This window comes from Lepisosteus platostomus, chromosome 2, assembly GCF_059453375.1.
Source record: "Lepisosteus platostomus isolate fLepPlt1 chromosome 2, fLepPlt1.hap1, whole genome shotgun sequence".
NCBI classification, from domain to species: domain Eukaryota; kingdom Metazoa; phylum Chordata; class Actinopteri; order Semionotiformes; family Lepisosteidae; genus Lepisosteus; species Lepisosteus platostomus.
The window spans coordinates 32795666-32823461 of NC_142612.1; the positions used below are offsets into that span (position 1 = coordinate 32795666).

The 27796-nt window shown below is 49.5% G+C and overlaps 1 protein-coding gene across 2 annotated transcripts in view; it reads right to left on the reverse strand.

The window, feature by feature from the left end:
• The window catches only part of rev1 (REV1 DNA directed polymerase), a 52827-nt gene that overhangs the window by 24634 nt on the left and 397 nt on the right, over positions 1-27796 (reverse strand). The window contains exons 1-4 of one of the 2 annotated variants that reach the window (XM_088605903.1): positions 26436-26827; positions 7494-7560; positions 3219-3351; positions 989-1157 (exon numbers count right to left, since the gene is read on the reverse strand). In XM_088605903.1, coding sequence (XP_088462029.1) covers positions 989-1157; positions 3219-3351; positions 7494-7550 — 359 coding nt within the window. In that variant the 5' untranslated portion in view covers positions 7551-7560; positions 26436-26827. Of the gene's footprint in view, positions 1-988; positions 1158-3218; positions 3352-7493; positions 7561-26435; positions 26828-27796 lie in introns of those variants that run through there. The other variant, XM_088605913.1, reaches the window with a different exon arrangement.

Consider the following 27796-nt stretch of genomic DNA (forward strand, 5'->3'; position numbering starts at 1 on the left):
GATTTTCCCCGCAGGAGTCATTTACAATCACTTATTAAACACCTGCTCTCCACTTGACAGTCTGTAATTGAGCCCTGCGTGATGCACAAGGCCGAGCTGACAGATATGGAATATGTTTGTGTCTGCTCCGTGATGTGCTCTGGGCTTTGCCACACTGTGGGTCAATACCTTAAGCGTACTGCCCTTATAGTCAAGGAACTAGTGCTGCTTAAGCTGGGAACAAATCCATCAAGAATAAATCCTTGTATTTAAACAAGCTCTTTCATCCCAGAAGATCCCAAAATGCTTTACATAACAGGAAGGGGCCCACTTCATCCACCACTGAGGTGCTGCCCCACCTTAGTGACCTAAGTGACACATGGCAGCCATCCTGATCCTGAAGCACCTCTCTACAGCAGATCAGGTGAAAGAGCGAGGAATGACTTCACCAATAGACGTAGAGGTAAGGCAGCACATCTTACTGCACCGTCTGTCCTGTCACTAGACTGACGCATCTGTGCATGAAATCTGTTCCTGACAGAAACCCACTGGACCAGTAGAGGAACTCGCCAGAGCCCAGAGCACGCCTGGGTCATGTGACAGGCCAGGGCTCCATCAGCTCTCAGCAGGCAGTGCTGTCGGTGAGTGACGCGCCTCTCCTCCAATTGGAGTTGATCCTTCATTTAGGGGGCGGCATTGCCTGTGATGTGTTAAAAGACGATTGGCTCAATGGCCTGCGGGCGAAAGGAACTTGCCAGCACTTCCTCATTCTCCCCAGTGTGAGGTCCTGGCGTTCGTAACCGGGATCCGATGTAGAAAACATGGACAGCCGCTTCAAGCTGTACTTGAAGGACTTGAGGACTGAGGCAGCATTCCCTAGATACCACGCCACCACGTTGCCAAGACTGCTACCTTAATTTCTCTGTTTGAAAAGCCAGGGCTCTTTAAATAGAGGAACTCGTGCTCTTTTTGAAGTCGACCCGGACTTGGAGACAGTATCCCAAACTACCTGTCCGTGATCCATTCGGGACGCACCACCTTCTCCCCCTTGAGCTCCTTGATCTTGCTGTGGGGCAGTTTGGTGGCGATGATGTGCGTCGTCTTGGACCGGGAGTAGTACACGTGGAACTGGCCTCCGTGGAGCATCATCAGCCTCCGGAGCTCGTCCGCCGTCGGGTCTGCCCCCCGAGACACAGAAAGAGGGCCCGCCGTTAGAGCTTGTGGCCCCTCGCTCCAATGAGAGGGACTGTGACAAACACGGCTCAAAATAAGGACGAGCTTAAAGCATCTTGTACGTTGCTACCCGAAAGAGGAGAACCCATGACGTGTGTAATGGAAAAGGATGTTCATAAGAGGGGTCACAGACGAAAGGCGAAGGAGGCCACTGGAGGCCCATCTGGCTTGCTGGTGCAAGTGCTCTCTAGTCAGTAGCTTATTGATACAACGCTGTTCTTACCAGCATCAGGCTTGTATAGTAGGGAACTGCAGGCTGCACTCTGACACCTGCATGTACTACTGTATCAGCTCTAATAGGCTCACAGTGCTCACTGCAGGAAAGTAGTTTATATCCTAAGTGCCTTATAATGGAGAACACTGCAGTAAGGGAGTACTGCATTCTGGAAAATAAAAATGATTTCTGTCAGAATCCTTATGAGAGAATATATATAGTATATTGATTTCTATTCTGTCATGACCAGAGAGTACCCACTCACTCCTGGAAAAGCAATCTCAGACTGCAGTCAGAAAATGGCAAAGGTCAAAAGTTCCCTTATGTCTAACAACTGGAAGAAATGCTTTGTCTCGTGTTTGTGTAAAAACAACAGTGCAGAGGAAAGGAAGCTCTCTGTTCTGCCGTTAACATAAAAACGCTCTCGTGGCGTTTGCTATGGCCTGCCCACATTTCCTCTGCCTCGCCTCGAGTGACAGGTGCTCTTGTGGTGTTTGCTCTGGCCTGCCCATGTTTCCTCTGCCTTGCCAGGAGAGACAGGTAATCATAATAATTGCTTACACTTATATAGCGCTTTTCTGGACACGCCACTCAATGCTCTTTACAGCTAATGGGGACTCCCCTCCACCACCACCAATGTGCAGCATCCACCTGGATGATGCGACGGCAGCCATAGTGCGCCAGAATGCTCACCACACATCAGCTATCAGTGGGGAGGATTCATAGATGGGGGTTATTAGGAGGCCATGATTGGTAAGGCCTAATGGGAACTTTGGCCAGGACGCCGGGGTTACACCCCTACTCTTTTCGAAAAAATGCCCTGGGATTTTTAATGACCACAGAGAGTCAGGACCTCGGTTTTATGTCTCATCCGAAGGACGGCGCCTGTTTACAGTATAGTGTCCCCTTTCACTATACTGGGACATTAGGACTCACATGGCCCGCAGGGTGAGCGCCCACTGCTGGCCCCACTAACACCTCTTCCAGCAGCAACCTTTTTTTTTTTCCCAGGATGTCTCCTATCCAGGTACTGACCAGGCTCACACCTGCTGAGCTTCAGTGGGTTGTCAGCTGTGAGTTGCAGAGTGATATGGCTGTGCTCACAGTGGTTGGGAGAGTACAGAGGCAAGGCAGGAAACAGGGCTGCAGGCTGAAGAGCTAGTAAACGAGCACCAGAGGGGTGACAAAGGGTGTCAGCGGGGTGTCAGAGGGATGTTAGTGGAGCAGAAGTGGGGGACACAGTGATCTGGTGGTCTGGTTGAAGTGCTCTCTACACTCAAGCTCACAGCTCATCACCAAGATGGGTTTCAGAACAGAGCACAGTTCCTATGAAACTACAAGCCTTCTTATATTTTTTTCTAACAAACACACTGGATGGTAAACAAACTGTAACACCCTTTTCCGTTTGGTGTTAAGAAGAGGAAATTACAAACAGTGGGATTGACAAGTTTAGATTCCTGCACATCTTCCAATTTCATTGTCCGCTCTTTATTATTTTTCAAAGATACAGAATATGGCGGTGTAGGAAAAGCACGAGAGGTTAGGAAAAAAATGCTCAAGAGTATAAAAAATATGGAATTGGTGTCCCGGAAGAGGGTTCTAACTTTTGATTTTCAATTCTTTCTGAAGTATTGTTTTTTCGGCTGACAAGCATCACCTGGAAAGAGAGACTAAATGTCATTTTCTCCATGTTAATCACTGTATGTAGCATGAGCGCGGCTCCAGGCAACAAGCGATACTCTAAAGCGGAAGACGTTCTCTGCCGTCACTGGCTGGGAGGCCGCGGACTCACCTGTGTACCCGTTGACGTAGATGGCCACTCCTCTGAAGATACTGGAGCAGCTCCCCTCCTTCTGCTGCTGCTTCGGCGCGTCGGCCTTGAACTGCTCCTCCAGCTTGCAGACCTTGGCAGCCATGTACCCACCCTGACGACAACAACACGAGACAGCATGAGCTCCGCGCTTGCCCACCAAACAGGCTAGAGCACAGGAGCAAGGCAGCAGGGGAACACGGAGTTCGCAATCCGCTTTGTCCAATCAATGTCCAAAGCCTCTTTACAAAAGGGAAAAGGCGCCAGGAGTGTTAAGGTTCTTTATATGTGTGATATGTTTGTTCCTTGCTAAACATGTTAAGTAAAAAGCTGCCACACAATTATTATATGGATTTAAATGCTATCAAATTCAAAGAGCCTAAATTCTAAAGTAAAATAAATAACTTAATCTCCTTAGTATTCCATATATCCATTTTCTAATCACTTTATCCACTTCAGGGTTGCAGGGGAGCCAGAGCCTATGGGCACAAGGCAGGGTACATCCTGGACAGGACTCCAGTCTATCACAGGGCACACACAGGCTTAAATTTCTGAGAAGCCAATTAACCTACCGGGGTGTTTCGGACAGTGGAAACTGGAGCACCCAGAGGAAACCCATGTGAACACAGGGAGAACATACAGACTCCACACAGACAGCGCCCCAGGAATTGAATCCAGAGCTCCAGCGCTAGGAGGCAGCAATGCTACCCACTGCACCACTGTGCCTCCCCTTAATATTCCAAAAACTAAAAATTAAACTAAAACCTTTATACATTTTATATGACTGAATTAAACCATGCGACTAAAATGTGACTAAAACATTTTGGTATGTGACTAACACAAGTACATTTAATACATTTTAAATGTAAGAGTGGTTTTAGACATTTTTTGTCAACTAAACCAAATTAAAAGCATGTGACTAAAATGCAACTATATATCAATCATCGACATTGTAATCGTCTCGACTAAGACTGTGACTACTAATAACAAAAACTAGGTGACTAAACTAACACTGGCCTAGAGTGAGCAGTAATGTTATGTAATGGATGCGTAAGGCCATTCGGCCCATGCGACTTCTGCCGTAGTCTGTAGCTAACTGACCAGAGGATCTCATACACAAGAACAGTAACAAACAAGAGGAGGCCATTTGACCCATCTGGCTGATTTCATTCAGATGTCTCTTGAAAGAAGCCAGAGTATGGGGTTCAACAATGCCACTTCAACAAGGGGCAGAGCAGTGGCACTGTGGCTAAGGATCTGTGGCTGGAAGGTTGCCGGTTCAAATCCCGCTTTTGGCAAAGGAATCTCTGTTGGGCCCCTGAGTAAGGCCCCAACTGCTCCAGGGGCACCATATAAATGGTTGACCCTGCGGTCTTACCCCAAACTTCTCTCTGCCCATCTGTGTGTCTCATGGAGAGCAAGCTGGGATATGCAAAAAGACCAATTCCTAATGCAAGAAATTGTCTATGGCTAATAAAGTGATCTTATCTAACATCACTGAGCAGTTTTTGCTCCTGACTTCCAAAACCCATTCATGAAAACTAACCGGACTTCTCCTGAAAGCTAAGCCACACCTATTAAAAGCTACCATTAACACACAAAAAAACAAACATACTAGAAGAACTATAGTATAAAGATATACTATATACTACAGAAGAACTATCGGTGCGATTCTTTTGCAATAATAGATTTTTTAAATTTTCTTCAAGATAACGTAATTCAGACTTTAAACACATGAATGGAATACAAAGTGCAGCCACTGGTGAGAAATGGTATCAGTACCAGCACTGATTATCAAGAGCAACTGTCCTACTTAAAAGAATACATAAAAAAAATGTTTAATTATTAATGGGTCAGTTCTTAAGTTCTTGTTTGGACAATATTAAAATTTGCAAGCCAGTACAAATTGGAGACTTCTAGACTCACACTCCCACAAAGGAAAACTGTGACATGAAAATGGATGAATGCTGTTCCATCTTCTCCAAAAAGACTGGATGGCAATGGTGGATTAGTCTGCATGTTTTCAAGTCTTCAGAACTGGATTTCAAACAAACACAATTTCTCATACCAAGAAAGACATTCACAGAATAGTGCGTTATATTACATATACTGTAGGAGGGGGCTTGTTTCATTCACCACTGAAGTGCAACCCCCGGTTGAAATAAGGGGGGACTTGAGGGAGGAAAGATTATGGAAACCCAGAACTTAGCCAGGACTCCCAAATTTATACTCTTACTCTTACAAACAGAGCGATTGGGATCTTTGACATTCACAGTCAGGATCTCAGCCTAATGTCTCATCTAAAGAATGTCACCTCCTACAGTACTGTTGACCCCAGTCACCAAACTGTGAAATCGGTTTGGAAATTCCTGTCAATAAAGATGAGCGCCACCTATAGGTCCACCAATGTCAAGGTTATCCTTGAAGGTCTCTCAACCCGGAAATGCAGGGTCTCAGAACTGCTTAGGTTCTCAGATCACACAACCTCAGGCTACAATGGGTAAACCGCTGTCAATAGCATCTAATAACAGCTGCATGAGCAACGGTAACACGAACTAAAAATGCTGATGACCTACCGGGAATGGGTACATGTGGAAAAAAAAAGGTCAGCTTTGATTCTGAACATCTAAATCTTCCTTTGAGTTTTCCTGCTCTAGGCTACGTCTGCATCACACAGATGTAAAACGAGCTGTGCTGCGCCCGGGCTCCCTGTTCTGCAGCGGCCGGATGAAATACTGACAAGGGGAAGGCACGACGACGGTGGCTCAGCTGCCATGTGCCGCCGCCAGTTCGACAAGAAACGCCGCCAGCCTCTGGAAGGGCAGAGACAGGAAGCAAAAGACTGCAGGCAACTGAAAAAACAGATCGGGGAGAGGACTAGCGAGGAAGAGCTGCACCCACCATCACTGCTGGAACGTCCTGCTGGGCAGGTCTACAGGGGCCACAAAAGCACTTTCCTGGATATTTTGGTATTTGGATACCAGACCCAGACCTTTGGGTTGGGAGCGCAGGACAGGCCACCCAGGCATGGTATTTAAAACCGATACCCTGGGTTCCTTCAGGAAATGGATGGGTATGACCAATGGCTTAAATGAATATGAGCAGGACAGGCCAAATGAACTATGCTCTTAAACATAGAAATAATTAACCATGAAGAAAGCTCCAAAACGGCTCAATTGGTAAAGGCGCTGACCTTGACTTCGCACCTCACGGGCTAAGCTCTGCCATTCAGTCTGGCTCTCGTCACTGCCTGAGCATGACCGGGATTCCCCAAGCCACGGCTCACAGTGCAAGTGGGAGGAGGGAGAAACGGCGACACTGGCAAGCTTACGGTAACGTCAGTGCTGGGAGGGGACCCTCTCGCCTCAACTACCTGCAGTCGCCGGGGAACCTGGGACTTACTGAAGGTGAATGACTTGAAAACTATTTTGTTTTTCCTCATAATAACTTTGTGACGGTGTGTTAAACTGTACACGGGGGAGAGGGTTAAAATACATTCTTCTCCTCATGGGTTAACTGCCGCAAATGGATGATATTTGTATGTGCAAAGCATTAGCAACACCCTGACTTAAGCAAGGAAGCACCGAGTGCGTAAGTAGTCGATTCTGCTCTGATTGTGAGCGGCACTCAGAAGTGGGGACAGATGCCCTGTTTGTCTAGGCACACCAGGGGAGAAACGGAACTTGTGGGTCATCACTTTTGTGAGGATCCGCAGATGTCTATGAGACCTAGCAGAGCCTGAGATCTCAGTCCTCTTCTTTGTCCCCATTAGCTTGAGAAACGTTTTATACAAGAAAAAGACAATCCTGGTTTTCTCGGTTTGACTCCTTCTGATAACTCCCCTATCTTCCTTTGATGTCTGCCTTGGTCTCCTTCCAGCGAAGACCACTGTACAACAGACTGGCCTACCTGTGTAGAAAGGGCTTGTCCCGACTGCACCATCAGAGCAAAGAACCCACATCACATTAGGTCTACAGTATCTGCACATCAATGCAGATTTACTAAACTGAAATATCTACTACTGTGCCAACTCGGAGAAAAATCTGAAGCGGCTCAAGACTGCTGCACAACCAGAATCTCGATGGATGTGTTTCCTGGCCACAATTGGCTGTGTGAGGTGTTCACGAGCAGCATTACCACCTTGGAGCCTGATCTGGTTTCATTGCAATTCTTTATCTTTGCAGACAGGGACCATCCTCCGGCAAGCCCTAGCAAGAAGGTTTGAACACTGGAGAGGTAAGGGCAATCTGTACGCACCCTGCCGCCCCAGCCATCTTCTTCCCCGGCTCTCTTCCTCCATCCGCCTCGACTCATACTGGAATACCTGCGGAGGCAAGCAGACACCAACAGGGAGGCATGAGTCTTCTTGCAACAGAGCTCAAGAACAGCCAGACAGCCCCTTCCAATGAGTACCCTAATTAATCTAATTAGAAGGAATCGCTAATTGGGTTTCATGGCAGCCAGTGTCCTGTGATTAGAGCCGCGGATCCGCCCAGGTCGGAGCCACGCTGTAAGGTCCAAACGGGCCCGAGATTGGGTGCCAGTTAGAGGTGTGGCATGCATGTCTCTCACGCCCGCGGCTGCCGAGAAGAAACAAGTGACAGAGATCATGAGCCACTCTAACCCCACGCTGGCACTCACTCAGTTGTGAGCTGACACTTGGCGAGTCCTGGTCACAGCTGGGTAGTGACATGACACAGACTCGAACCCTTGGCCTCTGGAAGCAAGAGGCTCAGTGCTCTGACCGCGGCTCGAACCCTTAACCTCTGGAACCAAGGGGGTTCAGTGCTCTGACCGTGGCTCGAACCCTTGACCTCTGGAACTCAGAGGCTCAGTGCCCTTATTGCAGCTTGAACCTTTGACCTCTGGAACCGAGGGGTTCAGTGCCTTTACCGTGGCTCGAACCCTTGACCTCTAGACCCAGGGATTCAGTGTCCTGACTGGGGATCAACCCCTTGACATTCCGAACCAGAGGCTCAACCTTGCATTTGGAGCCACTGGTTGAGACACTGGGGAGCCCGAGTCCTCCCAGTTGTCTCCATACTTGCATCACACATTACCATGTCCTTCTTGATCACTGTCTGCCACTTGAATTCATAACATCATACCTCTCCACAGCACCATACCTTCGCCATGAACATTTGCAACAAAAACACAAATCAGTTTGTACACCAATCAGAACCAGCACATGCTGATCCTAGAGCGGTTGCGCTATGGACTGTCCTCATTTGACCTTCAATTAAAGCCACAGAATATTTTCACCCACAAAGTCCAAACCATTTCTAAGCAGCTACAGCACATGAATATACAGTAATTTTCTTACCGGAAACCAGGACCCAACCATCACAGAACAGGTCTTATCTGGGTACACTTACAGTACAAGATGTTTCTTTCTCAAGCTTTATTATATCCACTGCAGATAGATGAGAAACCAAAAGAAGGCAGACTGGATTAAAATGTTAAGCATAAACAGTGTAAGGAAATAAAATACTCCAAACCCAAGGGCGGCAAAATGTAGAAAATGTGTTTAAAATTGTTTTGGTCTTTCTTTTATTCTTGAGGGAACTGCACTAATTACAACAGCAGCATTGCCCTCAGACTTGAACGGTCTTTGGTGCGTCTCCAAATTCTTCACCGCTACAGATCGAAGACACTGCCCCACAGGAAACATTCATTAGCTGTAAACTGCTGCAACCAATTACTCGCTACCCTTATACCTACCATTGTGATTAAAGAAATGCAGTTTATTTACAAGGGCAAAATGGAAACTTTCTGAGCTTTACAGGGGCATGGATTGAAAAATGTTCTGCTGGAGAGAGACTTCACTTTATCTTCCCTATTCCAGGGAGGTCTGGGACGGCTGCTTTCACCAAACTCACACTGGACCGGAAGGAGCCCCAACAGAACCGTCTCTGGACTTTCCAATCCATCCTTCAAGACCCGTGGTCCTGAATCCTGGTCCTGGAGGACTCCTCTGTAGGCTAGTTTGTGCTCTAGTTCACCAGTTCTCATGCAGGCCAACTTACTTCAAAGTTCTATTCAGACCTTTTTAAAAGTATTTTTAGTTCTCAAATAACTGAAGGAGATTCAAAATTGGCATGAACCCTGTGCTGATCAGTGTGTTTCAGGACGGCCTTCATTCAGATGTGCTAGCTGAAATGTAACCAGCTGGACTGAAGCAGACGGAAGATCACTCAACCCACTGTGGGAGTGGCTGAAACCCACTGACTGTTCACCACCGACTGATCACCCTTCAGGAGCAATTCAGTTAAAACGGAGGGACTGATAAATTAGCAAACTGAGGAGAAACTGTATAAAATTTGGCATGCTTAAGCTGTAGAACTAATGCACTTTAACTAGAGGTAGTTCTGAAAACAAGCGCTGAGGGCAAAAATTCAGTTACATCAGCAAGCAGATCAGCTCAGGCACTGATTGGCACTGGTGATCAGAGCCCAGGAGCACAGCCAACCTGGGGTCTCGGCTCATTACGAGCTCATGACGAGTGCCATGAACCGTGCCTTCACTGATAACAGCACACACACTCTCTCACACACCCCTGCCGGACTAGGAGCGATGATGTCACACCGGGGCCTCTCCTGCACTGCCAGTCTTGAAACACGTGTGGAAATGAATAAGCCAAGATGGGACCTCTTTCATACTTGGACACAGAGATCAGACTAGGCCTGGCTGTTCACAGGAAGGTGGCTGAATGACAGTGGATGAGCAGAGGAGCACCTCCGCAGGTGACCGACAGCCATGCTCTGATGCACATAAACAGTACAGGGTACTACAGCTCGGGAGAGACACAGCAGCCACCACCCTTATTACACACACCTCCTCCTTAAAAGTAATCTCAAGCCCAGACCGCCTAGAGCAGAGTCTCCAACCCAGGTCCCTGAAAATCCCAGTCAAGTGTAGGTCTCCTGCTTTTAAACACTGGGACCACCTGAGCAGGTGAACAATTAAGAAAGTAATTGGTTCAATTAAGATAACCCCAATCTTCAAGCACTGAAGGCTACTCAGATTTTGATGAAACGTAAAACTTCCATTTTCTAATCAACTTAGACAGATACTTAGGATGGATAGAAAATGGCTGAGATCTAAGCTTTCAGGCGATATTGTTGGATTCAAAAGATAAGAATGAAAAAATACCTAAAAAATCACTCATTTTTCAAGATATACAAAGGGTTTAGTCATGGCAAAATGCAAGACTGTGACTTTCATGCACATGGTCAAGAGAACAGAACCATACTGGCCACAACAACACCCTCTCCTTAGACATAACAGCACCCTGTCAAAGCCCAAGAAAGGAGACACAACAGCCAGATAGATCCAGATTTATTTATTTTTTTAAATTAAACCCAAAAATTCATTACAACAATCATGTGGGGATCACCTTATAATTAAAGCAACGAAGAGTGCGGATGTATTTTAAAACCCATGGGAAAGGAAAAGAAAAAACAACCTCTAGTACTATGGACACCGGTCGATTAACAAACCGAAGCTCCGCGCCACACGGGGAACTTTTACAACACAGTTCAGGGTACAGCTATCTTGGCACACAGCCATGACAGGGAGACGGGCTCCAAGTGTTAAATGAAGCAGAAAACGTTCTATAAATAAGGAAGAAGGGGACTGCTTTTCTCACAGCCCAACACCACAACGGTCTCCTTTAAAGGATAAGCCACCAGTAAAGGCAACCAATGCAAACCAGGCAGCAGTGAGGTTTTATGTGAACAAATACCATATTCGCCGGGTCCATAGGCCAGCGACGAACAGCATTAATCTTCTGAGAGCGATCTGTCCCTGACGAAGCAGCCATCACAGATCTATGCTTTAATGTGCAGAACAAAGCAAAACCAAAACCTGCATTTCAATGCATTTCCTTATAGACACCAAGTCTCCTATAGGCCACTACCAGCAGAGACAAAGCCCAGCGCCATCAAGTGCTAAACCACACTAGCCAAACATTTTGTTCAACTTTGCTGCTACTAATAATTATGTCACAAACAAAAGCTGCAGGGTTTTTTTTTTATCAGTTTCGGCCGCAAAATATTAACAAAATAGTTCATAACACATTTAAAAGCTATTTAGACCTAATATTACCCCCACACACACCCCAAAAAGTATAGAACTTAAGTCCTGATGTGAAAAGCTTGGTGATATTTCTTATGTCTGGCTCCAATCCATGCCTTTTAATGATACTTACATATCTATATGCATTAGTCTCTGTCATCGAAGGCAACAGAACTTGCGTGGATGCTCCGCAGTTGAAATAAGGAATGCCTCTCCATGCCTCCCAGTGGTTTAGCCCCTAAAGTCACATGCTCCAGAGAACCAGAGAGAACACTGAAACCTATAAGTAATATATATACAGGTATGATGGGTCAAGCAGGGCCATGCCACTGGTCGACCGGGATCAAGGATCCCTGACAGGCCAAGTACTGGTGGGATTCGCGATACCTGAGCTGGCAAATCCCTGACTGAACCTGCACAAGGGAAACACTGAGACGGCACAGGCCTCAGGAGCCTGCTGACCTTGTACTCAAAGGCAGTCTTACAGTTAAGGCAGTGATATGAATTACAACAATTCTCTCGGAAGGTTTTCGTTACATTTGGAACAGTGTCTCGCACCTGGACAATGTTGCTCATGAGCGAGGCTGTAAGCAGTTCTGTAACACTCTGGAGACAAGAACAGTGAGTTCGTGCATAAAGTGCTCCATGTACAGTGCCGATTGAGCAGAGAGCAACAACAGAGAGAAAAGGCTGTATGAGACCCTTGGAGCAATTGGCTGCCAATTACCTAACTGGATGGGCCGAATGGCTCCTCTCGTTTGTAAGCAGTCTCACGTCTCACGTCTCACCCTTCCAGGCCTCCTATAGATCACCACACCCGGTCACTCACAGGTCAGCAGCGAGGTGCTACAGCAGCTTCAGCCCTGCAGACTCAGGGTGAGATCCAATGTCCCTGAAGCACGGGGCCGATCACGTCCTGCGCCTCTGAACAGTGGAATAAGATTCCAGTTCCCCCTGCCAAGATGAAACACGGCCCAGATCCGTCCCAGAGGCCTGCCGGTCAACTGAGTGCCCCCTGCTCAGCTCCCAAGAGGGGAGGGTGGCACAGGCACTCGGGGGAGGGGCTCAGGCAGGTCAGCAGGAGCGCGAGTATCAAGACTGGCAGACTGCACACAGCGCGGGAGTCTTTCATGCCCGCTCCACAGGAAACGGGCACTGACAGCGCTGCTTTATTACAAAAAAGTCCACAAACTGAAGTTTTGACCAAATTTGACATTTGTTTTCTTATAAATGTTTTACCCGCAAGACACCCTTATATTCCTTCGGGAGCAGAATCCTGGGTCTTTCTCCCTGTAAGGGTAGAGAGTTCTTTGAGGTATAAAAAGCCTGATGGCCGAGCTGCCTGGAGCCCCAGTGGAGCGTTTTAAAAACCAACTGTAAGGATATTAAAAGATCTCAAGTTCACGTCTCTAGGAGAAAGAAAAACGTCTCCCCAGTGACCCTTGGTAGACTGATGAGAAATTACATTCTCAAAGAATAATTGTGCAATAATTTATGGGGAAACAGCCTGCTTTTTAATGAGACAAGCTAAGAGCACAGACAAGGACTGCTCATTCAAAAGAAAAAATGCCCTGCTGGAAATGAACCCAGTGGAATGTGACTTGAGTTGCGTGCAAGTCACAGGCAGTTGAAGACGGGCCACTAATACAGAAGACCTTAAGAGCTGCTACAGAAGACACGAGGAGGTCATTCGGCACATGTAGCTCGTAAGGCTCTCAACAGCTCATTGTTCTGAGGATTTCTGGCTTTGACAATATGGCTGAGCAAATTTTTCCACACTCCCACAGCTCTTTGTGTAAAGAGATGGCTCCTGTTGTCCTGTTTTTCCAGTTTTAAATGGCCTTTTACATAGTTTGCACATGCCCTCTTGTTCCAGTTTCACTGTTGATTCTGAAGAATGTACAACATGTAAAGAGTCAGCGAGACGTGGAAAAAACCAAACTGGCCACACATTAGGAGGACTGAAACCTACACCTGCTGAACACACACAAGACAGATGAGAGAAGCCACAAACCAGCAAACCCACTACAGCACAGCTTGCTTATACAGCACTTGCAGTCAGACTCTGGTTTCAAATAACTTTTAGAGGCGCAGGACTGAATTCCAGGGCTACACAGTCTGCTACAGCAAGAGACCAGCCATCAGTTCCAAACATGATCCCACACTAACACCAAGGATGAGGCAAGCTTTCCTGAAGCTGCCCTTTTCAAAATCTGAACCTCTCTACACACAGGAGACCGGCACCCTCTCCACATGAGCCCCACACAGGAGTCGGGCCCCACACAGGAGACCGGCGCCCTCTCCACACGGGCCCCACACAGGAGACTGGCGCCCTCTCCACACGGGCCCCACACAGGAGACCGGCCCCACACAGGAGACAGGCGCCCTCTCCACACGGGCCCCACACAGGAGACCGGCGCCCTCTCCACACGGGCCCCACACAGGAGACCGGAGCCCTCTCCACACGGGCCCCACACAGGAGACCAGCCCCACACAGGAGACAGGCGCCCTCTCCACACGGGCCCCACACAGGAGACCGGCTCCCTCTCCACACGGGCCCCACACAGGAGACCGGCGCCCTCTCCACACGGGCCCCACACAGGTGACCGGCGCCCTCGCCACACGGGCCCCACACAGGAGACCGGCGCCCTCTCCACACGGGCCCCACACAGGAGACCGGCGCCCTCTCCACATGGGCCCCACACAGGAGACCGGCGCCCTCTCCACACGGGCCCCACACAGGAGTTCAGCCCTTTCATTACATTACACAATAACAGACAGATGAATTTAAAAGCAAGTTACTGAAGATTCTGGAAAGTTAATAAATTGCTCTCACACATTTCCCTAGCGGCACTTAACCTGGTCACAAGCTTCAGGGGTGTTTATGCACAATACCTCTTCCCCTGGGGTTATAATACATAAACACAAAACACACTGATTCTAACGATACACGAGGGTGGTAACAGGCCAGGAGAGGGCAGGGACCACAGCAGAGTCTGTCCAGGGTCAATACACTTGCCATCAGCCAGGCGTTTTCGATTTCTTTACTCCTTACTTGTCCATAATTGTGTGATAATGAATCATTTCGGCTTTTGAATGCTAAAATTCGTTGAGTTCACTGGACTTTCCTCTGAAACTGAACAAACGCATCACATTTCTCAGGCATTCACGTTTGGTGTTTGGGCCATCGAGCCTCTCTTCCGAAGCGCCTCCAGAAGGGGGAACGCCCCCCCCGGAGGGTTAGGGCGCAGATTCTGGCACCAGTCACAGAGAGTCACTGCCCGGTTAATACACACGAGCCTCCGCTTCCAGACCCAGTCTCTCTCTCCGCAGGGCGCCGGGCCCTCACAGATACAAGATCGCCCTCGCGCACAGCCCCGTCGCTCTCCGCCTAATGGACAAGGAGAAGGGCAGGCCTGGCAAATCCTGCGCCCCTTTTATCACACGTGCTTGGCCGATAGCGTCTGAGCACAGGCAGCCCGAGAGACGACAGCACCTGTGAAGTGCTTTTACAGCTGGTAACATTAAAGATGTACAATCTGCTGAACACCTGTTAGAAGTGCAATCACACCAGACTTGGCTGTCTGCTACTCGTCATGACTGCATGGCACTGTGTGCCCTTTCATTATTCATTTCTTTCCTTTATGCTTTAATCGGAAGCAACCTACACATCATCATTTTCTATTTAGCCTACACATCTTACATAGAGCACAGCTGTGCGAGCCAGCGGTACTCACACAGCTGGCCTTAGATTCCCTTTAATTGAGCTGATTGAACTAGGGGGGGGTATCAGCTTTTCAACACAGGGATACCGGACGCTGGATGACCCTGTTTATGAAATAAATGAAACAAGCAAATGTTGGTGTTATTTGTTCCCTCAGAATCCCTTTATACACATGACGCTTAGGTGACATTTAATGCAGAAGAAATTCAGAAAATGTGAAAGGGGACAAATAGACAAATATTCTTCCACGGAACTGTACATTTGTACCCGTTTATACAGCTGGGTATTTACTGGAAGAGTTCAGATAGTCAAAGGTACAGCAGGAGAGTCTGCTCTGGGATTCAACCCTGCCATCTTCCAGTCCAGAGCCCTAACCACTGCTCTACACTGGCTTAGTCTTTTACTGACATGAGCCAGCCATCAGACCAGTGACCAGCAATCAGGCCTCGGGATTAAGAGCACTACTGCCACCTTTTAACCAGATCTCCACCGATCTGAAAATTCGCTCTATCTGGTGGAATTTACGTAACAAGTGCTCTTGGTGGACCTGTAGGTGGCCCTCTTCCCTCTGGACCTGAAACCTGTACATCAGCACGGTGACCAGCTTCACTGTGCTGTAAGAGGTCCTGAACACTTGGTCACTTGTCAAAAGACTAGAGGGGACCCCACAGACTCCACTATCCTGTCTAAACCCCACTCTGGACCTGTACAGACTGGCCGCCCCACAGTTCCCTCTAAAGTCAACGGGTGGAGCGATTACTCACTCGTCTGGCTGTGCAGAAGGGCCGCACTTCAGTGATGGATGAAATGGGTCCCTTCCTATATATCAAGCACTTTCAGATTTTTCTTAAAATGTAAAGTGACAGTAATAATTGCAGGGACAATTACAATTAGTAATTATCGAGTAATAAACAGTGAAAACAGCGCCCAAGGAAGATACCTAGGAAGGCATCTGTTTGTTTACTGAATGACACAGATTCCTGAAGCAGCTGAATATCATCCAGTCAGTTACCACAGCAATCATTAATGCTCCGACACACACACAATATCTGAAAAAGCCTATATACACAATATCTGAAAATTCACTGTTGTGCACGTGTACCCAAGATCCTCCAGTGTTATCATTCCCTCCATACACACGCACACGCACGAGGCAGACAGCACTGTGGCACTGCAGGGAGGAAGACCACTCTCGAGAGGGGGCAGCGCGTGACCTGGGGTCAGTACCGCCAGGCCCTGAACCCTCCTGCACCCCCTGCAGCACCCACACGTCCGGACAAGCCCTCACGTGCAGCCTCGGACGGCCCTGCCTCTCCGCCGGGGGAAGCGTGGGATGGTGGATGCGGAAGACAGGCTGCTCCAGCCGAGATCGGGACACCTCGTTAAAGCCGTTCAGCCATTCACTGGGACATAATGACCACGAAAAGCACCCCTAAGCAGATTTCATCTTCCAAGACAAAGGTATCACAGGCTCAGAAGCCACTGATCCATGTCTCGCTTTATCTCATTATCCCCCCACAAAAGGGCACTGAATGCCTCTGCATACAGAGCACCGCCCCTGGGCTCTCTGTTCAGACCTTGCAATCAGATCTGTTTTGTTCCTGCGCTCAAAACCACTGCAGAGGTTTCTTCCTCAAGGCACAGGAGCAGCACCAGGAAGAAGCACGTTTATCCTGCTTGAATTCAGCACATCCAGACAATGTGGTGCAATGAACTCTGGGGGAGGTGTTGCACAGATGTACAATGACAGGTCCCGCAGGCTTCAAGGTGAAGTAAAACCCTGTATTACTGCTCTCAGTCTTTTTTAGCCAGTCCCCTTTATCTGTCAGGTGCTATATTTGTGGCTGAACTGCTTGACAGACTAAGTGAAAACTCTTCTGGCAAACTGCACTTCTGTCGCCAGCATCAGCAGTGTGGCTCAGTCCTGGTCTTCAGCAACAGCAGTGTGGCTCTGTCCTGGTCAACGCAGTGTGGCTCTGTCCTGGTCTCCAGCAACAGCAGTGTGGCTCTGTTCTGGTCTCCAGCCACAGCAGTGTGGCTCTGTCCTGGTCACCGCAGTGTGACTCTGTCCTGGTCACCGCAGTGTGGCTCTGTCCTGGTCTCCAGCAACAGCAGTGTGGCTCTGTCCTGGTCACCGCAGTGTGGCTCTGTCCTGGTCTCCAGCAACAGCAGTGTGGCTCTGTCCTGGTCACCGCAGTGTGGCTCTGTCCTGGTCTCCAGCAACAGCAGTGTGGCTCTATCCTGGTCACTGCAGTGTGGCTCTGTCCTGGTCTCTGGCAGTGTGGCTCTGTCCTGGTCTCCAGCAACAGCAGTGTGGCTCTGTCCTGGTCACCGCAGTGTGGCTCTGTCCTGGTCTCTGGCAGTGTGGCTCTGTCCTGGTCTCTGGCAGTGTGGCTCTGTCCTGGTCTCTGGCAGTGTGGCTCTGTCCTGGTCACCGGCAGTGTGGCTCTGTCCTGGTCTCCAGCAGCAACCATCAGCAAAGCGCTCAGGGGTTCAGTTCCATATTTTAAATTTCTCTGGAGCTCCTCTCTTTTTTCCAGCATTCAAAACGACTATTCACACCAGAATGTGTTTTTAAGTGCGGTTCAGGTCAAGTGATTGCAGACACCCTTCACACCAGCACACCTGACAAACCAATCGATCCAGGCCTGCGCTGGGCGAGGCGAACACACACAGGTGCTTAAAAGCAAATGAGAGGCTTAATGCCTGGCCAGCCAGTCTCCTGTGATCATCCCAAGATCCAAAGCCTCTCCTAGTTTTCACTGCGGCCAAGCAGTCAGTTACTGAGACGGATTACCTCTTTTGACAGATGGCAGCAGTTAAAAATTGATGGGCTCAGTAATTAGCATAATCCATGTGCCAGCTCCGGCAGCATCAGGGCACTTCCGAAAACTGGGTGAAATGGAACAAGTAGTTTCAAAGCGATCAGCGATCCGGACAATTCGGGAACAACATCCGCAGCAGGGTTGAGTACCACTCACCCCTGATGATGATTGAGGGACCAGGAGCAGGACGACAGGGCTATCCTGCCACCCAAAGACAAGTGTCAGATGATGTGAAATTCCAGTTCCCCAGTGTGGACAACAGGATAGCAGGTCACGGCTTCATAACCAGCCTGACAGTCCATCTCTAATCACCAGCTTCATAGGTCGGCTGTGGAGCTTTTCCCTCCCGAGCAGAAACGGCATTTCCTCCTCTCTACCTGTTGTTTTCCAGCCCGCGCAGCTCCATGCTCGAGCCTCTAACGTGACGCTGTATTCCTCGGTTACAGCCCGTCTTTCTTTCAAGAACACGGCATTGGCTGTTGAAAGACAACAAGGGCGGCAAAAAGGCCACATCCTGAAGCCATCTGATATTTGGCGCTTTCAGAAAACTTTCGCATACAGCTCGTCCACAAAAAGGCGAACCCTCCTTCGGGTCGGCGGCCCCTCGCAGGGGGAATGCGATGAAAGCAATGCAGCGATTCACGCAACGGCAAACGAGACAGCAGGTTTCGATGCCCTTAAGTGTCCAGAGCCCTTCTTTTTAGCAACACTATAAAAAACGCCACCCAAGGATGCTGCTTCCTTGACCGGTGGTTTGCGTTGATGATAACCTACATCTTGCTTTTTGTAAACGGTTAAGTATTTAAGTACACAATAGTAAAAAAAGCCCTGGAATACCAGAGATCCTGGCCCTTTTTGCCTGAAAGATGCTATACAGCACAGAAGAGAGATTGCTGTTTTCCCACATGAACACCTGGGTATCCAAGCACAACTCCAGCTGTCCCATGTCGAGCTACGCCAGATCACAGATTTTTTTTTTTTGCCGCTCACTTCACAATTCGGAGAAACCAGACGGGTGGGGGGGAGATAAAAAACAGTTTTCCCCCACCCAGCTACTTCCCTCCTTTGCTTCGCAAAAAGCAGGCCATGAAAAAGAGCCACTAGGTAGTTGCCCAGAGAGACCAGGCGCAGCGTACTGTCCGCCACTTGCCAGCCTGGTGGAATTCAGAGCGACAAGGCACGAGGGGGGCACAGGGGGGCTCAGCGAGGGCCCGGTCCCAAGACTCCCACCTTGGCGTCCCAGCAGAGGAGAAGTAGTGAGCTGTCGAGCCTTAGTGCTGACTCCTGGCTCAATCTGGGGAAGGCTGGGTAATGTCACAACCCTCAGGAGCTGCCCGTTTCCCACAGGGCAGGGGGGGCCACTGGCGCGAGGGCAAGGCCTTGCCCCCGGGGTCACAGCCATAAATAGTGAGACTTGTGGTGGGAGTAAAAAGCTTGGAAGAATTCAACGTTGACATTCTGAGCACGTGAATTAAGGCTGCCTTTAAAGGTCAGCCGGCGTCACGAATGCTTGCAGTCAGCACTCGGTTGGGCCGCAGGGCGGCCGGGAAGCGCTCTTCTGCTGCCACGCTTCTGTTCACCAACAGGGGAGGGGCCGAAACCTGGACTGCTACTGCAGGGGGCACCAAAGGACTGCCTAGATCAGGCAGGGCATCCTCGTCTCGCTGCTCATTGGTGCCCCCCTCTGGCCTGGCCAGGCAGCAGCAGGGCCACGGCTAAGAAGAGGCAGCGGACACGGCTCCCGTCTGCTTCAGCTGGACACTCAGGATTAGAGCCAGAGGGAAAAGATAACTGGAGATTCTAATTGAATACCTTTGTCTACAAATAAAACACCTGTTGTAGTGTTCGTTTGCTTTGCAGACGCAAATTACAGAGGGGGCTTCACGCATCACATGCCTTGGGGTTTGAAGGGAACGGAGACTCTGTCCTGTGGGACCCCCTCCATCAGCCACTGCTCCGCACATTAGCGTGAACCTACTCCCGAGCCTTCGCCTCATCCTGCGTCGTTAGTTTTCAAAGACAAACCAGAACACACGCTCCTCCGCCAAGGCAATTAACCCAAATGCACCTCAATCAATCCCGAGACAAGACGAGCGATCTGCGGGGGCCTTAGGTGAGATCAATTGAACGTCTCCCGGAGCCGTGCGGCTGCCTGTGAGTCTCCGGCACATCCCTCTCGCCCCCCCCCTCCTCCTCCTCATGCCACGGATGAGTCGCTTGCACAATTTCGGCAGGAAGGTGAAGGCAATCCGGCTTAGTGGGAACTGCCCATTACAGCGCCGCCTGACAAAATGGGCTAATTTCACAGACCCGCGAGCAGACAAAGCCCTTCAGCACTCAGGGACTCTCAATTACACACCGGCTGGAATTAAAATAAAGAGCCAGAATTCGCCCGCCACTTACAGTTCTGGGGCAAAGTTGCCCGCGGAAACCAGCGGTGGTACGCTGGTATATGGCCGTGCAGAGTGCAGCATGTGTTACCTGCCCGCTCTGCATCAGCGCTTGCACTCTGACTGCTCTTCCGCCCCCTTTACTCCCCCGCCATCAAAGGACAGGGCCGTCTTTTGCGCGCGGACGCTTACAGCAGGTGGAAACAGACACCACAGTGGAAACCAGCAAGGCGGTAACCCGGTAACGATCACAAAAGCAAAAAAAAAAAAAAAAAAATCTGTGATTCTTAAAGGAAATGCAGCAGGTCTCAAAATGAGACAGCATGAGTTGCACTATTTACATATTACTATGAGTATTTTACTTAAAGCCTCTACTTTTGAAATCTATTTAAAATTAGTTTTGGCTGTTATCAATGCAGCGTATTTTCTGATAAGAAGAAACAAAGGCTGTCATTAAGCAAATCTTTAAATTACACTAACAGGTCAGAATCTTTAGCAGCGCGAATAAACTTGATTCAAGATAAACCTTACCGGAAAATGTACTAGAGTAGCTACTACACTCTACCAAAACAATCCCAGCTGACTCCTTGTCTTTAACATCATCTATTCCTCGCTACTTATTCACACGCATACAGTAAAAGACTGGACAACAAAACAACTGTATCAGGATCAAATCGAAATGGCTCAGGATTTCAGCTGATTTGTTTCTGCGTTAAAGAGCAAAAACGAGAGACACGAGGAAGATCAACGCAAAATATTTACTGCTGTGCGGAAGTCTTAAACATCAGCTCAACAAAGCAACCCATCTAAAACAGGTATCCTTAATAACCACGAAACGCTTTAAAAAAAACATCAATACTGCTCTACACAATAAACATTAGCAGCATTCTGCTAAAGCCTCCACCTGCCATCAGATTGACTAGGAGCTAAAGCACCTAGTTAGGTATCTCACATCTTCAGATTTAAACAATTTAATTAACTGCAAACGTATTCAAATTATTCTGAAGAGAGCTGATCAGGTAATCATTGCTGTGTCAACTGAAGTCAGACTCTGATCCATGAATGAAGTTATATTAAATAATCGATTCCTGACACGTTACGGCAGTTTAATTGTCAATCCCCCATGTATGCAGCTACCACAGCATTAACATTTCAGACACCACTGTCAGCTCTCACACAAAGACGTTTTTTTTTTTCCCAAAGAGCACATGACAAATCGCGAGACCATTTCAAATGAATCTTCTCTTCATTTGTTCTTGCAAACTCTAACCGCAATAATCTCATGATCTCAGTCTTTTTTCACTGTCAGGTAAGTCCACGGACAAAGACAGATGCGAGGAAGGAGGCCGCCATTTGTTTTCCTGTTGGGTGTGAAGTGGCACATCGATATTTCACAAGGGACTGCAGCAAGAGTTTGTTTTTTAAATGTTAAACCATTTGACCATCTTGGGTCTAAACTGACCCTGGGCCATTTGACAGCTTCACACAGAGAACACCAGCAGAGCTGGCGCAGACGGGAGAGAGTCACCAGATCCTGGGTTCTTTTCAGTCCTAAAAAAGCATCCAGGATTCTGATCCAACAGGAACCATTTATTTTATAGCTTGAACGGCTGGGGCTCCCTCATGCACGAAGGCCTTGCCCAGAGAGCAGGAAGAGCACCCTGAGATCGCTGCCTCCAGACCCGGGCGGCAACACTGTGGACACTGGTCAGCGCCACTGGAGTGATGCAAACTCGCAGCCGGCCACCCTGTCTTGCTTATGACTGACCAGAGGCTACTCGTATTGCTGAGTCCAGCCTCTGGGCATGCACTATGTCCAGATAGCCTCAGATCCCTTGCATCAGTGTCAGTGTAGGGCTCTTGCATGTGTACTGTGATCCTCAACAGGAGCATTCGCCATTATCCTGTACGTACAGGGATCTGACGTCCCTGGCCCATGGTGCAGCGGTTTTCATAGCACAATTTCTTGCGTCCGCCCAGAAACTTCACAGCAGGATTACACTGAAATGTAACTGGTGGGCTTTGCAGTCAGCACTAAAAGCTCTTGATGTGAACCAAATGATCTGGTGCTAGCTGGATAAAAGTAGGTGGGGAAGGAGATCCTCATTGTGTCTACACCTGTGGGGCTCGGCAGTCTCAGTGGGAGCCGGTTCACTGCTCTTGGCTGAGAGTCACTGTTCACATTCTGGAGAACGAAAGACAGACCCCTGACACTATGAGCACACATAGAGATGGAAACCAAAGCTACTTCATCAGATAGCAGCAGTTCTTTAAGCATAGAAATTTACCCAATCTTCTCTCCCTCGTGTATTAATTGTGCAGAAGTGTTGGCTCCTGTATCATGTATCCGTGAATTATTCCTCCCAAATGTCCAAATTCAAGGCTGGCGCAAGATCATGCAGTAACTGTGCCCTTCAGTCCTGGAAAGACCTGTCAATTAAAATCACCTCAGACATCACCATTTCTCACTCCAGCACCACAACTTCAAAGGGCTTGTGTTGTTGCCGAATCAAACAGAGCTGCTTTTACACACTTTTTTAAAACATGCCCACTTTCCTACATGCTGCCTGTATATACTGCCTTTCCTGGAAAGCCCCTGCGGGTAAAAGCCGTACAAAACAAAGCAAAATAAAGGCTGAGTTAAAAAAAGTAAATCTGCTTTCAAACAATACACAGGCGCGCGTTAGAGACAACTTTTTACAGCAGCTGGTTATGTTTTCCTTTGTCCTTCTGTTCCTTTAAGTCTGTCAGGTCTTCACGTTCGTTTTCAGTGAAAAACTGATTTAATGGCGCCAGAGCTCCCACATACTAGAGCAACTTTGTGCATCTACTGCCTCTGAAACCTGCCATCGGTTTCACAGCGGACTCTGGATCCTTTCAGTCCCTTCAGAATGCTCTGCCAGCCAGCGTGATGGGAGAGAATGCAGCAGACTTGAGGCATGAAGCAGGGGATCGCTGCAGAGAGGAGAGCAGCCATCTCTCTCTTTGATGCAACTAATCGTCATGACTTCAGCCTTGTGTGAACTCTCTCCGTCAGCCCTGGACGAAGCAGAGCTCTTGAAAATAACACTGCGGAGCACAACGCGGCAAATCGTTGTGAAGTTCGGGGGGGCAAGGCTAACTGCTGGTAATCACAGCTCAGCAGATCAACGAGGAGGAACAAAGATGCGTGCAAGTGTGTCAAAGAGCGTGCAGGCAGCAAAGAACTCTTAGTGCTACAAAGCGCAGTGCTCGTTCTGTGTGGCGCTCCAGACCATCACCTGGGCGCTACGCAGGAATCACACCAAGGGCAGGATGCGCCCCTTTCGACAAGAGCCCGGCCGTCGGAAGGACCAGGAGGCTGCGGTACGGCGCCCGCACTGCCGGTTCACCGGTGCCTCCGTTCCAGCACATGCTGGGACAGATTTCCACTACAGGTCAGACCGTCCCGTGCACAGAACCAGGCGGTAACGTGTCCCACGGGCCCTATGATCAAGGCAAAAACACGGCATCTGCGATCCCGTCAGGAGGAAGGGAGGCGGAGTGGGCAGGAATCGCTCTGGAAACGGCAGGGAAGGCAGGACCGCTGCCCCTTCCAGGATGACATACTCCGGACGACTTCCTCCGCGTGATGATCAGATCACTTTATTGGCCATATGCAATTTCTTGTATTAATAATTTGTCCTTTCGCTCTCCATGAGACACGCAGACAGGGAGAGAAGTTTGGGGTCAGAGTGCAGGGTCAGCCATTTATACGGCACCCCTGGAGCAGTTGGGGTTAAGGGCCTTGCTCAGGGGCCCAACGGAGTAGGATTCCTCTGCCGGCTGTGCGGGATATGAACCGGCAACCTTCCAGCCACAGGTGCAGATCCTTAGCCCCAGAGCCACTGGGCGCAGGAGCAGGAGCGGTTCTGGGGCTCCAAAAGCACCGCCATGGGCGAAGGCCAACGACAGGCCAGGCCTGCCACGTGTTCCTGTTCTTCATCTTGAACCCACAAAAAAAAGGAAGAGTCTGGATTGACCGACACCACGCCCTGAGTAACACGCCGCTCTGTCCTCTGCGGGAGCTCCGAGGCCCCCTTATCCGAAACGGGAGTCGGCTCAGGGGGGTATCTGGCATAATCGCAGCAGCACAGGGGTACAGTGCATGCACAGCAAGGCACTTCCGAAAGAAGCAGTTCAAGTAGGGAGCTGCATCTGCATGCATAGGCTGCAAAGGAACAAGGAAAAGGTTTATGCTGAAAAGAGAAGAAAGGAAACACAATGTGGGACCTTCGTCGGGTGTGATCGCTGCATAGAGGAGATCACACCCGAAGAAGGCTCCACAGCCAAAACGTTGCATTTCCTTTCTTCTCTTTTCAGCATGGAATAATCCTATTACTGGCTCGCTTCTGAAAGAATGTGTTCATCAGAACAGAGGAAAGAGGAGCCATTCAGCTCATCTGGCCTGTCTGGAAGCGAGTAGTTAATTGATCACAGGACGCTTCTTGAAAGGGAACCTTCTGTGGAACGTGGGGACAGTTTTCTGCTCTCATTCAAATCCAGTGTTTTGAAGCACTTTCTGGGGTTTTTGTTTCAAACTGTTTTTCACGAGGTCCAGCTTTACTTGAGGGGCCCCAAGCTCAGCTCTGGTTTTTGCTAGTCAAGTGCATAACTATGGTAACTCGGACCAGGCTCTGAGACGCTTTCTCAGTGTCGCTAATAAAGTGAACACTTGGGAGCAATCAACTGTGAACGAATGGAGGAAACATCCTCCTTGCATCTAAACTGAGAAAGGAATGAGGTTAATTGCTTAATTGACCGCTCTGGTCTGCATAAACACCAAAGGACACAGGAGCCCTGAAGGAACTGAGTCGGAAAACCCAGCTTTGTATCCTTAATAAAAAATTATTTCAATACAAAAATCCCCTCAGACACCACAGTCATAAATTCTGAAACAAAATCTATTTTTGTGTCGACTGCCCCTTTTCAGAAACCCCTGCCATCACTTCGATGGGAGAGGCAGGGAGCTCACTCAGAATCTACAGTAAGAGAATAAGGGGTGTGTGCCCTTTATACACAGCACCCCACAGTTTGAGAGATACCTCCTGTGTGAAGAATGCTTGTTGGAGAAACAATTATTGATCAAGGTGGACAGTTTATTGATATACACATATAAAAGGGTTCACAGAAAGAACACCGGATGTTTCATTTTCCATTATTCACGTTACCTTTACTTGACATGACAGGTCAACATTGTTAAGCCATAACCTACCACAAATAATGTGAAGTTTAGGATTTCCTACCACAAATGTATGTACAATAAGAAAACAAAGTTAACCGCACTTCACATTTACTACGTCGCAAAGCTGTAAAACGATGCCTTCCAAAGCAAAACGCTACAAAATATGGAAAACGCAGACTCATTGTTCAGGTGAACTCTTGTCATTCCACTCCGACTAATAAACAACGTGAGTCCTACAACTGCCTCGTCCTGAAACCTGCACTAGCAGACCCCGGAGCAGCGGGTTACTTGACTGTAAGACAGCACTTCCGCCCGCCCGGTGAGCCCCTTCACCGCTGAGGTGGGAGCTGCGCGGACATGCCCGGGTCTGCCCGCGGACTGTCAAAACAGGGGGCAACGCCGGGATATTTCGGAGGGCGCAGGGGTCATGCCGCTTATACACACAGGAAGGGCACTACGGTTTAATCGGAGGCAACACCCCCGGTCAGGGGGCTCCAACTACAGCAGCTCAGGGGCACCGGACTCTAACGTGAGAGCCCTCCGCTCCCCGCTACAAATCGGCGGGCGCACACCTTGCCGCCCCGGCCAGAGACCCGGCTGCACCGCGGCCGGCAGCGACCTGGCGTTAACGCCTGTGTTGTGTCTGCTCGCCCCGTCCCATGTGATTCAGCTGGTGGGTGGGACAGTCTGACCCAGGCCGGCCTAAAAAAACAGGAGAAGGAGTTGGGGGGGGTAAACCCCAGGCAAGGCTGGCAGTCTGCAGGCTCGGTCGGGCAAGTCCCGGCGACCAGGAACAGCCCAGCGGAGAGGAGAGGACGCGTCAGCCGCGGCTCCCGCGCATCGGCCTCTCGCGCCGAGCGAGACGGGTGCCCCGAGCGCACGCCAGGCGGAAGGCACGCGATCGCACGAAAGCTCGCAATCCGGCGCGCGCGGCGCAACGGCGCGGCTCGCGGCTTGGGTTTATAGGGAATCCGTCCTCACCTCTCCTCTACAGCGAGCTTCTCATTCCTGCGCCTGTGCAGGCCGGCCTCTCCCTTTCCCCTCGCCCTTTCCTCCAGCCTCTTCTGCTCCGTCTTTTGTCCTCTGCTTCGCCCCTCTCTCCCACTTGCACTCGTGGCTCTTCAGTCAGACAAGCGAGTCCCCCCCGATCGCCCTTCTCTCTCTCCCCATTTCCAGCAGCCTTCTCTCGCCGTCTGTCTCTCTCGCTCTCCCTGGCTCCTCCTCCTATTTGCCTACCGCCGCGGACCCTCCTCCTGCCGGGGTCACCACGGAGAGATGCGCCGCCGGCGGCCGGTCTCGCAGCGCCCCCTAGCGCCGGGATTGCTCGCCTGCAGTGACGCAGCGCGTCGGGCGAGCGGCTCCCGCCTCGTCTAGTGAGCGAGAACCCCCCTCTCACACGCTCTCAGACTCGCACAGGGATTCATTGACTGGCTCGTCGGCTGCTGCTGCTGGCAGACTCTGTCGCCCGAGTACACCCCCTCCCCCCGCCGCGAGTCTGGTTAACACGCTGCAGCAGGAGGAAAAAATATCCCTTGGCATGATTTATTAATTCAAGCGGAGTGATTAAAAAGCTGGGGCAACAGGCGCCAAGACCGTGTTATTTTTTTAAACGAATAACACCGTGCCCAAGCCAGCCCAGCCCCCTCGTCCCTCCCCGAGTCCTTTCTCAATACAAGACTTCATTCAGTGACTGAAGCGCACCTGCGGTTGTGTGTACCTGAGGGGCGCTCCACAGCCTGCTTTGATTCAAACATGGCGAAGTGCTATTTCACAATACGAAGGACCCCTTCGTTTAATGTGGCTGACGGAACAAGGGTGAACGTCAATCCACACCGCGCCACCTGTGCAGCAGTGACCCGAGCTGCTTTTCCTCTGAATGTCGCGCTTCGAGGCACGACCCCACAGAGAAACTACCGCCTCTCTGCGGGGAAGGAGCGACGCTCCTGAAGCGAGGTTTCGTGTGTCCCCCGATATCAATGCCCAGCTCACGTCACAACCTCAACACGCGTGACGAGGAGGCTTAACCTGACAGATTTAGAGCAAGATTTGTGCTGCAACAGAATTACCGTAAATATCGGTGTATTTTACAATTGAATTTGAATTAATACGGCGCTACCGTTTCATCGGACACTTAATCGCGCTAGCCTTTTTCGTAGGGTTATTTCTGAACCCATACGAGAACGCAGGACGATTAACCATCCATATTTTTTCATTATGAAAAAATCCGTATTTTAGTCGCGCGTATTCATCTCGAAGGAAAGTGGATAGGATTAAATAGTAATCACAACGTACAAAGATAAGAGTTCCTATGTTCAAAACGTTTAACTTTGTCGTTTTATAAA